General features: G+C 40.8%; 1 protein-coding gene across 2 annotated transcripts; it reads left to right on the top strand.

Annotated features, from left to right (window-relative positions):
• The first annotated feature begins 2,926 nt into the window (after nt 1-2,926).
• ANKRD22 (ankyrin repeat domain 22) lies at nt 2,927-13,725 on the top strand. 2 transcript variants are annotated; one of them, XM_069019615.1, is made up of 6 exons: nt 2,927-3,102; nt 9,451-9,642; nt 10,420-10,527; nt 10,843-10,920; nt 11,764-11,862; nt 12,628-13,725. In XM_069019615.1, exons 1-6 carry the CDS (start codon nt 3,043-3,045, stop codon nt 12,703-12,705), a joined length of 615 nt encoding a protein of 204 aa, XP_068875716.1. In that variant the 5' UTR covers nt 2,927-3,042; the 3' UTR covers nt 12,706-13,725. The 2 variants fall into 2 exon arrangements, with proteins under 2 accessions (XP_068875716.1, XP_068875717.1); XM_069019616.1 differs by having other exon boundaries at nt 2,930-3,063.
• Nucleotides 13,726-14,456: the final 731 nt, after the last annotated feature.

Below are 14,456 nucleotides of genomic sequence, written 5' to 3'. Positions count from 1 at the left end.
CAACCACTGAATTAATTGTAGTCAGCCTGGAGGAGCTTGATCCGCACTGAAACTGGCCTGGTATCCTGATGCAGCAAATTCTTTGAAATGTGGGTGCTAATGATCTGCTGCTTTGCCTGGGAAAATGAATGAAGTAAGTACTTGTTAGGAAACAAAACCTGAGAGTCACCACAGAAACAATTCTGCTTTATGAAGAAGGGCACAGTCTGTGGAAAAACCAAAAAGGTGATTTCTCAGTGAAAAGCATCACAGCTCAACAGGTCTGCTTAGTGAGAACTATCAGACGCTTTTCCCTGCTTTGTTCCCAGCTAACACCATCCTACATTTTTTGTTTTATAGAATTGTCAGCCTGGAATGATCTGCAATGTTTTACCTATTTCACCTCATGGTGACATATGGCATGTATGATATTTTTTCTGATATTGTTGATGGGAATCAATTGAAGAGTAAAAGATATGCCCATCTGAAAGCCCTTCTTTCTCTCTGAAAGAGAATGGAAGTAACGCATATAAAAAGAGAATAGAAAACATAAAACCTAGAAGGTATACAGAAACTTCCCAGGATGGGCTGTCCTTACTCAGAGAACCAGGACACCTGAGGTAGTAAGTATTCTGTTTTAACATACTGTGGCAAAACTGAAGCCCAAGAGGCCTGGCCTAGAGCTGGACATAGCATGAACTCAGTTTAATGTTATAAAATGCAGGCTCTGCTTCATGCCATGCAGGAGTTTCTTAGTGCTTGTTGGGTCTGTTGAGTTAATCCTGAAGCAGAGGTGCAAGGGACCCTTGGAGTGCTACAATGATCCTGTACAAGTAGTTAACACTCTTCTTAGGGAAAGCATAAGCTGTGAGTGTCCCTCTTGTCCAGACACTGGCCATTCCAGGACTCCATTTCTTGGGAATATCCATTTCTGAGGACGGTTCTGCACACACGACTCCAACAGGCCACAGATTGCTTTCCTGAGAGTAGTGTAACTCATGCAATTTGTAGATATACAATCTCTAGTGCTTGGAATTTAAAGAGACAAATGACCTTCTGTGACTTGTATTGAATATGCTGTTCTTAAACTTAATTGATATCTGGTTTAAAAAATAAGTTTACCTTATTATTGCCCTGGTGAAAGCCCTTCTGAAAAATATTTGCTTCCCTTCTGGCTCACATGAAGCTTTTGAAGTGTTGTGGAATTCTGTCAGGATGTAAGAATCATGTTTCCTACGCAGACTGAGTAGGTGACAGTTTGCCCATGCACTGAGTCTTGGCACCATCTGGAGAAAAAAACCTTATTCATAAAAAAAAAATTTTAAATTTCAGGATTCTAATCTTCATTTAGAAGCATGGCAAAGAACACTGAAACAATGTGTGAAACAGAAGTGAACCCCTGACTATATACACTTACATGAGTCTCATTCCTCATCATGGTTGGGCTGCTTAATTGTTCTTTACCTGATGCTGTGACCAAAGTGGTCACTTCAGTGTTTTTCCAGGGGACCTGGGATATGACGCTGAATTAAATGGTAATTTACACTAGTTTGGGAAAGTGTTGCCTGAAGCTATTGCTCTATTTTGTAAAGGGTGGGCTTTTGCTGTTGTTGTTGGTTTGTTTATTGTTTTTTTAAATATTTTTCATATTGCCATACATTCATTTATTTGTGTTAGGAAAGGATTAATTAAAGTACTAAGTTGTTTTATGTAGCAGCTTAGTGATTTGATATTTCTTTCAACAAGTTGTAGTTTATAAATTACAACAAGTTGGTCAGTAGATGCAGGAGGATATGAATATCTTAGGATCTGAAAGTGAAGAAATACTGGTGAGGAAGACCTCTTCACCTGTGAGGTATTACTCAGTCTTGTATGTCCTTAGTCCAACAGTATATTCAGCACATGCTTAAAGATCAGTCTATTGTGAGGATCCCAGTGAGTTTGTCACAGGTAGGTGTTATGTCTGTTTCTGTTACATGCCAGCCTAATTTTCTTCAGATAAACAGCCACTGAAGGGGTTAGAACTGGTGCCAGCAAACGAACACTACAGCCAGTGGTGCTATACTACTTTAATCAGAGAAGGCTGGAGATAGGATAAGTAATTTTATATGGTCCTCCACCTTGCTGTAGAATAAATATGAAAATTATTTGGAAGTAGAAGCAGAGGGCTTGGATTTAAGGTGCATGCTTACATGCATGTGTTTTAAAACATGTTTTAAAATTTGCTTGAAATACATGAAACATGATTTGAAATAGAAAGGGAAAAGTTATTTTGAGGTGAATGCAGACACTTGAAATACACATGCCTTACTCAGAAAGACTGAGTGTAGTACAGAAATGCTATCAGCATCTTAACCTCAGGGCCATCAACAATAATTCCCTTCCCAATTAGCATTTAAAATTATCAGGTTAAACATGAATCATACTCATTGTTTGTGCTGGGCTAGGAAGAGAAGACTGAGCAAAAGTGACGAAAGAGGCTGGCCTGTTTAATTAGAGAGTGATAGGCTAGTTATACTGGGAGCTCATTAAAGGCGTGGGATCTAGTTCCTTCCCTTTTTCTGATAGGCATTTGAGGTGCTCTTGCAGAAGGTTTTGAACATGTTTTAGTCAGCTGTAGCTTGAGTCGCAAACTAGCTACTATTCTTTGTTATTTTAAGTTTTAGATTTCATGCTCTTTATTCTTTTCACTCCCCCATTTCTTTACTTGTGGAACTTTCTTCCCCTCTCTCTCCCTCCTCTACTCGACCTGTTTTGCTACTTCCTTTTTAGGTAGCTGGAGGATGTTGTTGCAAAAATGACAAAGGAGAACGCTTGTGTGTTGTAACTTGTTCCGTCAGTCTCCCGTAAGTTGCTGTTCTCACGTTTCCCTCCCTGGGTTGGGCTTCTGAAGACAATTGTTTTATGCTACTAAGTAGAAAGCACTGAAAGGAAGTGTAGCTTAAGAAAAAGTGGTATTTTAAAGTTAAATATTAACCAGATTCGAACAAGCTCAAGCGCATTTCAAGTGAGGTTAACTTGCTGGGCTGTTGAACAAGAAGGACTCCAGAGTGAAGAATAGGCATGGGTATACTCTATTCAGAGGTACGTGACCACTTTCTGCAGGTACTGGAGCTGTTGAAGGTATGGATATTCACTGGGCTTGGTTTGTTTCCTTCACAGCCTCCCATACACAGGCTTATACAGATCTGGAAGTTTTTTCCCCTTTGGAAATGTTTTCCTTTGTCTATTACAAGCTGTCAGCAGTACGGTTTATAGGAGCAAAGAAAATACAAGAACTGGTGTAATTATTGTGGCTTCACAAAGTATGTGCTCAACATTTTTTGTTGTTCTGTGTTGAGATCAGAACGATTCTGAACATGGTGCAAGCAACAAACAATTTCGCAAAAAGCAGACAACTCCTTGGCTTACACTACAGATAACAAAGCTAATGCTTAGGAAACCTCCTGCTGCCCCCATACTGTTTTAGGAAGGTAATTTTTTTTGTCTTGTCTTTATGGGTTTGTCCCCAGACCATGGTTCATTTAACATTTTCCTGTACTTTAGCATATATTCTACCTAAACATATTCTTTTATAAATTTCCCATTTGTACGTGTGGGAACAAATGAGGATTTTGGACCTCTGTGACTCTGAAAAGAGTGTGTTGCACTGGTGTTTCTTTTTCTGGAGATAGCATTACATAGCTGTTGCTTTTAAAGGTTACATTTCTGTGCTGAAAGCCACCCTTTTATTTTTAAAAAGCTATTCAGTGAAAGCAAGTATCTTCTCCTCTTTCAGTATCACAAGGAGCTTGAATCTGTGCATTCATAAGGTGATCGGCTGAATAGACTGCCACCTATTCTGAAAGGATTTCTTGCCTCTCTCCAGACCTACTACTCTGAGATAGTATTGCAGGGGAAACCAGTGTAATCTACCTTAATTACACTGGTGTTTAAAGAATGGTCAAATCCTGTCTATATTTTTCATGCTTATTAGTTAATATTTTCATATACATTCATTTTCTTTCTTTAAAAATTTTGAGATGCAATTTTATGGGTAAATTATGGTTCATTTATACAGGATGGAAAACTAGAGAACTAAAAATAAAAAAATTCAAGTTGCCTTTTCTGAGCAGTATGTATTGCATATTAGTGTGTTGCTCAGCATCCTAAACATAATTTAGACTTTCCTGTTCAGTTCATAGCATGCTTTCAGAATAATTTTAGTGCAAAGGAAGAGGCTGTGGATTGGTTCAGAAAATTTTGACATTACAAAGCATCTTTTTATTTTTTCTAAACCACTGCAAAGAGTTGATGTAATTTAGGCAATCTCCTGCAGTTCAAAAGGAGGAAGCAATTATAAAATGAAATTGCTCTCCAAGTTGCAAGACAGGCTTTACCGTCACCTCCTCTCTATTTGTTGAATGCTTTGTCCTTCATAGTGTGACTTTAACCTTCACTTCATGTGTGGTAGAACTTGCTAAATAGCTCAAGGATTATCACTAGCTCAGCAAAGCTAAGCAGAGAGAGAGATGCAAGAAACTCTGAAAATAAGCAGACAACAACATGTGGCAGTTCATCTGGATTGAGTAAACTACTAGGACCTGACATCAATCGTGTTCCACAATTGATTTTAAAAAAATTAAAAATCAGTTCTATTATTGTCCTTCCTGACAGTGAAAGTTTTATTGCTTTTCTTGCACCCCTTATTTTGTGATCTTGTACTGAATGGTCTCAGCCATGAAAACCCTTGCATGTCCTGTGAGTACTTTACAGGTTTCCTGAAAATACTGGACAATTAACTCCTGGTCTGAAAGGCTTGCAGAAGTAGTATTGTAGAAAGACAGCTTTTAAATACTCAGTCATTGGCATATCTAATATTCAAACTCTTCTTTTCAGTCTCCAGTGCATGCCCACAGGTTTTTTTCAGCTGGGCATACTGAGCTCTAGTTCAGGGTCAGCCCTGATGCTATGGATGGGAAAATGCACCACTGGTGAGGGTGGAAGATGTTTGGTGTTGTGATTCTCTTTTTTTCCCTCCCTTCCAGTGGTTTTGTGCAATGTCACACTGTCAGGTTCATCCCGTGCACCTTGTCTGAATGCTGGGTGGTGCTGCAGAAGTGTGAATGAGAGCAGAGGTGAAGGGCTTTGCTGCCAGACATTCCAAAGAGTCACTCTCTTCCTCCTTACCCAAGCTGGAATTCTGGGTCCTACTTCCCCTCCCTTCAGACCTGAGTCCATGTCTGTATTGGGTGCAGTGTTTGTTGTGCCTCTGCCGGGTCTGCCCTGCGGCATTATGGAGTGGGCCGGGTCTGTTTGAGTTCCCTGGGGTGGTCAGGACACTGGGATTTATAAATGATGTGGTGTGGGCAAGAGTAGCCACCTGTGTCTTGGACTGCAAACCTCTCCAGAACCTGAGAACTCATTTCCCACTGATGCTTTCTTCAGAATTTGTTGTTGTGAGAGCACTGGCCTTTTCTTCTCACACGTCCCTAAAGGAGATGCCATAGACATTATGTCTGTGCTCCAGTTTCCAGTGCCTCTCTGGGAACAAGGGAAGCTGCAGGGGCTCTCCTGGCAGTCCTCCACTGCCATCAGACTTCTGCTCTTGTAGTACTGCTCCTCGCCACAGCTGAGCATGAGCCTAAGACAAGAACTTTGGGTCTTTGCATATGGCTTGCACTTTGCATGTGAAGCCCAGGTATTCTGAATATTATCCCATACGTTTATTTCTCTCTTGTGTATGATGGGTGGATAACAATAAGATAGGAACAGTAATAACCATAACACAAATCTGAAGCTGATTGTTGAGCTGTATCACTACTGAGGCAATCTTCTATCACTGTAGAAAACTGTGTGAGATCTTCCAATCTTTTATCCTCCAGGCTTTTCTGTAGACTTAAAGGGAATATGTTTTCTTGGGTTTTGGATGGAATCTACTGCTTGTACCTACCACCGTTCTAAGTCCATACTTGGCCTCCCTGCTGATACTCCAGACAGGTGCTGACTGTCTGTTTGTAAGAAATCCTATTAATGTCTTATGAGAAAAGTTTGGAGAACTGTTTAAAACAGTCTCAAGCATAGGTAGTCATCCTTTAGATAGGGCTGCCAGAGTGACAACCCAAAAAAGTGAGACGTGGAAAAGAGATTTCTGACGGAGCCTTCACAACCACAGAGATCCTGGCACATGCCCAAGCCCCACCCTGGGGCCAGGCAGGTTTTGTGTCCATTTTGTTGCTACTAGAAGCCTGTTTTGTTATTTTACTCTGCTTACGAATAAAAATCTCTTTCTAATTTTCATGCTAAATTTCTTGGTCAGATATACTACCTTTTTTACCTTGTTCTTTGAAGTTAATTAGCTCTTCTCTAACACTGACCCTTTAATATATTTTGGAACTGCTACAATGCTGTCTCTCCATAGCCCAGCTAAGCAAATCAGTCTTTCTTCAGGCTCTTCATATTCCTCAGGTGCAGAGATGTTTCATGCTCCTGCCATAGTCTGACCTCATTTTTGGACCCAAGTGACAAGAACTGTATACACTATGCCAGTTAAGTGTCTTCTAGAACATCTCTTTCTGTGAGAGAGGCTGTCTAATATAGCATTTGCCTTTCTTAGATGAGTGACTGATTGCTGCCTAGCTGTAATTTTTCTTATTTTTATACTTTTATAAAACATTTTTTTAATCCTTATTGTTATTGATATCAATATCATGAACTTCTACTTGTTTGTATTGCTTTGTTCCTTAAATATCCTGCTACTATGTTTGCTCTTCCAGCTGTGGAGTTGTGTTTGCCAATTTGGGAGGTATATTACAAGTTTAGCCTGTGGGACTTTTCACCTTTCTTTGACTATAAGGTATTTTCAAGAATACAAACCAGCAGAGTGGGCCTCAAAAATGTTGCGACGGAGGGAAAGCCCGGACGCTCAATATGAGTGACCAGCAGGATTCCGTTTATTGATCATACTAAAGTTTCTTATATACTAGCGATAATAGGCTTATGAATATTCATAAAGGCACATTCTAAGTGGTTCACGTAGTCTTAGCTGACTTCTTAACCCCTCCTAGCTCCTCTTCTGTGGTCAGCAATTTTCTTTCTTCTTTGTCTTTTCTAACCAACAGTATTTATTGTTTTTACTGCCAAAGACTAACCTTGCTAACTCTGCAATAAAACACTTAGCTCAGCAATAAGAACTCAATGGTGTCTCAGTTGTTAGGCAGGCTAAGTGCAGCCTTTTGCAACTTCAATTGTTACACAAGATGTGTGCGATGCTGAGCAAGCTGCAGGGGTCTTATGTGCCCTTTTTCACGTAGCCAATCTTCCACAATATTCCCTTTCTCACAATCTTCCTCAATACAAAAATATCCCATACAAACAGGAAAAAAGTTTGTGTTGCTTTGTTGTTTTGTCCTTTAAACATGAGTGGAACCTGTTAATGCAGAGAGTATAATTTCTACAAAGAATCCCCACTTCAGGGGAATAATAATGATTAAAAAATACTTTAAATACATCAGTTACCCAGGTATTAGTTGTTGGAATGGATGAGGACTGTTTCCTTGCATTCTCTGTGCCCTGGATGTTTTCTGAGAACAGCTGGTTTTGGTGGGTGAAAGAGTATGTGTGATTTGTGTGTGCTAGTCTCTGTACATGACTTCAGCCCCAAAAAATGTGGTCTCTTAGGGAGTGGTCTGTGTGGCACCATTTTTCATGGCTCTAGAACTAAGTTCAGAAGTAGTGTAAGGTTTAGAAAAAGATCCCACGGGTCAATGAGAGTATCAGTCAGAAATGCCTTGGGTTTAATTGCCTAGCAAGTAAGTCTTGGAGGCAGTACAGAAAGAAAAGCAAAAAGCATATCCTTTGGTGCCATGAGCTGCTGAACTAGCTAGAATCAGTCTAAAAAGGAGTAAATTTATGTGGTAAATGACTGGGATTTGAGCAGGTGTTCAACCAAAGAGCAGATCTCCCACATCTTTAAATAAGCAAAGCAATCCTAAAAAGAGGAGTAGCAGGGAAATCAGAGGTGCAGACAGACTCCACATGATCTTCTCTTTCCTGGACATGAAGATAGAGTACTAGACACCAATAAGACAGAGAGCAAGGTTTTAGAGAAAACTGATCTTTTAGTTGGCACCTGTGTGGAAGTCACCCCAAAAGGGACTTAGAAGAGGTTTTTCTCCTCAAAGTCATTAAAACAGTTCTGGTTCCAGTGAAGTGAAAAGTAGAAAATGGTATACATAGGCTTCTATAAGAATGCAGACAGATGTGCAAATTTAAAATGTGACATGTGTCCTTTGTAGATTTTTGTCTGACATAATAAAAACAAAACAAGAAGTGGTGCAAGGTCTGGTAAGCATGTAAATACCTTCTTTGGAAACAAATCACTTCTCTTATGCAGCTGTCCAGAAAACTAAGCAGCAATGATGCTGGAGATAAACTTGTGTTGTAGAACAAAATCTGGCTAAAACAGTGTAAAAGAGATGAATATTTTTAAGGCAGGAAGGTGTGGGGATAGGGGGAAGGATGGGGGAAAGGGAGCTAACTGGAGGAGTGAGGAAAGAGCTCAGAGTTCAGGACTAGATCTTTTTCATGCAGAGTATTTAGGATGTGAAAAAAAGGAGAATAGAGAAGAAAAAAATTGCAGATATTATTTAAAGAAAATTTCTATTTTGGAAAATGTTGGGTAAAATTCTCAGTATCAAAGAAAAGAAAAAGACATTCTCTTTTTGACTGGAGACCTCAAATTCTACCAGTCTGCCCCACCTCTAAATGTTATTTTCTGCCTGTATTAGGCTGTTAGAAGCTCACAGTACTCCTACCATTCTCAGCTTCTCGTCAGTCTGAATTCTTGATGCTGGAGAGGGAAGGAATTGCAGTTTAGGTTAAGGATGTGCAGAAATACTGAGCAAAGAGCTGACCAGCAAGAATTTCTCAAGAGCCAAGCAGGATCTGACCTGTGGGCACACAGACATGAGTTTTTTAGGTACCTCAAGGTCTAGAAGAGAAACATTGGTGGGGGCTTGATTTTTCAACTTTCACCTGCAGGGTTGTTCTCTTCTGAGCACGGATGAGTCAGGAGCGCTTCCTTCTGTTCATCAGTGCTCGTCCAAAGGGAAACCCTGATGCCAACTCAGAGATGTGGGCTTGTCCCTGCTTGCTGGTTATTGCAGTGACCAGCTCCTGTGAGAGTGGAAGCCGGTTTTGGTTTTTTTTTCCTAATGGCTGCAAATAAATAGGACTTATTTCTTGGATTATAGAAGTAGCATCCAAAATGAACAGAAAATACATTCCATTGTGCAAAGGCTGTGACTTCTGGGGTTGAGGGCTGAGAGCTCTGTAGCAGCTGCAGGAGTGTCTCCTACCACCATCTTCTGGAAGGCACCAAGAACTACAGCCTCTGTCAAGTATTTTAGGACACGCATGTAGTAAGCCAGAATGGGAAGTATGGATGTCTTAGTGAAACACGTGCTGATGCATATTATCTTCTCACTTCAGCCCATCTGTCAGGCAGCTTACAACAACGATTTCAATAAAGTTCATCTCCTTTTGGAGCTCAACGGCAACTATCTGAATGTCCAGGACAGCTTCAGTGGAGACACCCCTTTAATTTGTGCATGTAAACAAGGAAACAACAGGATAGTTAATTATCTTCTTAGAAAACATGCTGATGTCAACCTCAGAAATAAGGTAAGTGGCCACTGACTCTTCCTTTGCAGTGACTGTTCCTTCAGATTCTTGGAATGCCAGTGGGGACACTGGCAAGCACAGACAAACCTCAAGTTTGTTTCCTACTGAGGCATGTGTGGAGAAACAGGTGAAACAAAAAAGCTTCTCTGCTTATTTTAGGGCCCTGTGTAACTTAGTTTGTCCATCTCCATTGTGACAACCTGTAGCAAGTTTAACACTGTAGCACACTTTACAGCCCTGCCTTTTAGTTGCTTTGGTATATTTGGTATTCAAACATTTTTTTTAAACTCTGTTCTCAATAGGAATCTGTGTTGGCTATTGCTATTTTCCTGTATTTCTCCAGTGTCCCAAAGGAGATGTCCTAAGGTCTCACATGTCCTTGCTTCAGTAACCAGCACCTCCGTAAGAAGGGGGGCTGTGGCAATCCCTCCTGCTGGTTTAACTTGCTGCGTGGCAGCAGCAGCCACATGAGATACCCACTCTCTCCTTCGAATCTCTGCAGCCAGGTCCAAGTTTGCCAACGTACCCATGGAATCCTTTGGATCCCACATCCTCCTTGCACATGTAGTCTGATTTCCATGACCCTCTATGTGTTAAATGTGCCTCTACTTGAAGGAAGCAAGATGCATGTGTCTATTTCTGCTTGAAAGTCACAGCAGTATTCCTATTAGATAGTCTAAAAGAAAGCTTGTGGAATTTAAAATGGTCTACTCTTATCACTATTAAACAAAGTGAGGTCACTGAATCTGGTTCTAATCAGAGTTATTTTGTGTTTAGAAGGACCGCACTTGCCTCCATTATGCTGTGAGGAAACGGTTTACCTTCCTTGACTACGTGCTCATCATAATCCTCATGCCAGTTATGCTTATTGGATATCTTCTCATGGTGAGTCTGGATGGAAGAAGGAATGACCCTGTGTCTTTCCCTCAATCACATTTTTCATGGCAGTATTTCAGGCCAGGAACCTGTATAGAATATGGACTGCTTTCTTAAAACCAGACTGAATGTGTACAACAGAAGGAGCAGGGATTTTGCTGTGAATGTAGCTGATGAAGGACAGGATTGTATTACTGCATCAGTCTGGCATTTTCAAAGACCACTCCTCTTTTTGGAAAAAACACGGTATTGAGCACAAATGTACTTAAGACTATATGCAGATGAACTGTTTTTCTGTGTAACTCTTTCTCTTGCACCAAACAGGTCTCAAAGACAAAACAGAATGAACACCTGGTCAAGATGTTGCTTAGGGCTGGAGTCGATGTGAATGCTACAGACTCTGTAAGTGGGTTTATACAAATGCAAATGTGGCTCACATACAGGCAACAATACTAAAAAGACTACAGAACCTTCTAGCAACATAGTTGGAGTAGGAGCATCGGGGACTGAACTGACTGATGTACCAGGAAGACTCAGTGTTTTCCCTTGACACTTAGGCAATAGTTTTGTAATGTATACAGAAATAATTCCCCCCTGATCAACTAATTCTCCCTTTCTGACCAATGCCCTCATAAGGGAATCCAGGCAAACTGGGCTGAGGTACTTATGTATTAAATATTTGATTCTGTAAAGATTCTAGAGATATAAACATCTGAGTTTATCAGCATTTGTAAGGTTTGAACAGGAACAGATTTGTGGGCTACAGGGCAAGACCCTGTGTCTTCTCTTGGTCTTCAGAGTGTGCTGATCTTCCCTACACAGAGTTATGTATCCACTAGCCTACTTGGGTGGGGTAAAGAACTCCTCCACTCTAAGGCGCATAAGGAGAAACCCTAATTTTATCAGCAACCAAGTTCTAAAACACTGAAGTGCAAGCAAACAGTATAGTTTAAGACCTAGTTCCTGAGACCAAGATTATGTAATCCTCCAAAATTATTGGCTTCCTGCTAATGTGTCAAACCTATTCTAGCAGTTGCATCCCAGGGAAGGAATGATTTTTTTCATTCCTGTTGTTCTCATGATAATGTATTTGTTTTTCTGTGTAGTGTATTGTGACAGAAAATGGTATGTGTGTTCTGTATCCAGCTGTTAGGGGGAAAATGATACAGGTAGTCCTACTTAACTAAGGTCTACTAAAGAAGTCTACTATAGAAATAAAACTCATCTGCTTCTGCTTCCCTTCAGTCTGGCAGCACAGCTCTTCACTATGCTTGTGAAATGAAAAACCAGGCAGTCATTCCTCTACTGCTTGAAGCTCATGCAGACACTTCTGTAAAGAATCAGGTAAGCAGGTGGAGTTGATAACTGTATTTGCTCCTCATGGTGGTGAACCAGTAAGTACATTGTAGGTTTTAGCTGGTGCACAGTAGTTTAAGGAAAAGGGTGCACAGCTTCCTGGCAGCCAATTTGTTTCCTGTTTGGTATGAAACATTTGTTCCATTGCCTTTGTTGACAAGAGCAACTTCAAAGTATGAAACCTTCAGTGTTGGATTTCTACCAGTAAATGCTGCCTGCATGTCCCCTGGCTTAGCAGGGGCTTGGCACATCTCTTAGCTATCTTTATGTTGCCTCTTCTTAGCTCAGAGCTACTCCACAGTGGTTCCTAAGATGTAGGCTGCAGGGGAGGGATAAAAATCTTCCTAGGTGCTTTTTGTGCTGTTGAGGACCCTTCTTCTAAGAGGCTAAGTCAAGCTGTTTCGGCCACCAGAACAGCTCAAGTCTTGCCCAAATCAATATTGACCTGGGAATATCTGCACTCCTGAGTTGAGGTGAGCAGTGTATTACCTATGTTGCTCTGGAAATCAAATCTTAGCTGAGCTCTGTGCACTTGGATACTACTCCCAGGAAACAGAGGAAAGGCTGTCCCTACTGGAGGGGAGGTCTCTGTTCCTGTCTTTGGCCAGAGTAGTATTAGACCCAGCATGTCCTGAAACCTTTGTTTTAGAGCAGAAGTGACATGGGACCTTACACAGGTGGCAAAGTCAGGAAATATCTTTGTACTTGACCCCTATCTATCATATTGCAATGTATTTCATGTGTTTCTTTCAGGATGGGGAGACTCCCTTAGATATAGCAAGAAGATTACAGTTCCACAACATTGAAAGCATGATAAAAAAAGATTCTTAGCCATCAAGGACTCTCAAGCCTGCAGAAAATTACCTCATCTGACAAACTACCTTTCACAACAGCAGAAGTCCTGCAGAGGATAGGGGCCGATACCTGATAAAGACTTGGTTCACATCCACCCATTCCTTGCTGCAGACTTGGACAATTTTGTGTGAGATTTGTCAGTACCCCAAGGCCATGTGTGGGCTGAAAGAAGTTCATTTTATTTTACTAAGCCATGAATTATTATAATAGTGCCCAAAATATTGCCCTTCCCATCTGCTTCATCAATTTTATTGCTTGACTTCTACAGACTGTGGGTTTTGAAAGCTAGCTATAAAATATCTGGAAGCCTAAACCACTGCATACAATGGTTGGCAGCCAATGCAAAAATAAAATCTCCTTCAGAGTGTGTTACTTGTTCCATAGGGTAACTAAACAATATGCTACAGCAGTTATAAAAAGTCTGGTACCCTTCCTCTTGTTATTTCTCTTTCTACAATGGGAGTGGCTGGGAAAACAGATCTCTCAGTTGAGCCCTTCCTCCTTCCATCCTTCCTACGATTTTCACACACCTTAGTTCTCACTGTGTTGCTACAAAGGTAGGATTATCTTCTCTTTTTCCATCTAAGAAACAGCAAAAAGAGATTCAGTGCCTTGCTGGAGACCATAAAGAAATTCAATTCCCAGATCACTTTAATGCATTAAGAAGTAGTAATGAAAATATGTTTGGCTCAGTAGAGAAACAGGTCTCTGGACTACCTTTCCAATATAAACAGTGTACTAAAAAAAAGAGTCAATAAATGAAATGCTGTTGATGGAAGCCAGATGTATCCTTCCCATGGGACTAGACAGGACAGCATGCTGTACAGAGTGGTGCATGCAGCAGGGGATAATACCAATCATAGTAATAATATATCCATGAGTCTTCTCTTGCATAGGTGAAGGCAGAAGAAAACCTGCAGTAGTGAGCAATCTATTAGAATGGCCCAGTGCTTTGTGATTTAATAATGCAGCAATAAAAGGGAGACTCTTTTTGTACACTGCTGTATTGTGCCTCCTTGGTCCAATGGATCTTTATTTTTTGGACAATTTTGGCCTTTTCCTGTAAGCTGCCAGAAGTGCAGAACATAGGTGCTGTGATCAGCACTGCTAATGGGTGCTACAGCTGGTGCATGGACAAGCTGGTGTATTTTTCCTGTGTAAAAAGACATCTATTTTTCAGTGTAACTATTGTATTGGATGTCAACTCCAGCTACAAAAAGTCTTGTCTGGACAAGGTGAGCTTGAGGCTGCAGCCAGAAACACCCCACAAAACAAAGCTCCTTGTTGGAGCCTGCAATAATGAACACTTTGCGTGTAACCTGGGGACAGACACTCCAGAGCAGCTTGTAGATGAGAAGATGGGAGGCACTTGCATGGATTATGAAGACACCATCTCTTAGGCCTAATGGCCATGAAGGGAGAACATCCAACTGCTTTCCCATGGTTTAGGAACTGCTTGAATGAAGAATGGTCCAGACACAGAGCTGTGTAAAAGTGAATGCTGACAGCTCAGAGTGCTTGCAACAGCTTCATTGCCAGCATGAAGAATAATTCATAGGGTGGAAGTTCTGTTTCCTCGAGTGCACCTTGCTGGATGGGTCTACATCTCCATATTCTACAGCTGCCATCTGTGGTCTTTGAAATTGTGAGGTGTTCAGAGTGTGTGAACAAACATTTGGGTGATTTGTAGGCATGGAGGACAGAGGAATATGTCTACAAATTTTTAA

Source organism: Aphelocoma coerulescens, chromosome 6, assembly GCF_041296385.1.
Source record: "Aphelocoma coerulescens isolate FSJ_1873_10779 chromosome 6, UR_Acoe_1.0, whole genome shotgun sequence".
Lineage (NCBI taxonomy): Eukaryota > Metazoa > Chordata > Aves > Passeriformes > Corvidae > Aphelocoma > Aphelocoma coerulescens.
Note: the sequence above shows the minus strand (reverse complement) of the source record. Positions and strands in the feature narration are given on the sequence as shown.

What these genes read in the sequence shown, in the direction of transcription:
- ANKRD22 (XM_069019615.1), top strand. Translation starts at nt 3,043, where the DNA reads ATGGGTATACTCTATTCAGAGGTACGTGACCACTTTCTGCAGGTACTG. An exon ending in ATGTCAACCTCAGAAATAAG is followed by an intron (nt 9,643 to 10,419) that starts GTAAGTGGCCAC and finishes TTTTGTGTTTAG; the next exon opens with AAGGACCGCACTTGCCTCCA. An exon ending in ACACTTCTGTAAAGAATCAG is followed by an intron (nt 11,863 to 12,627) that starts GTAAGCAGGTGG and finishes TGTTTCTTTCAG; the next exon opens with GATGGGGAGACTCCCTTAGA.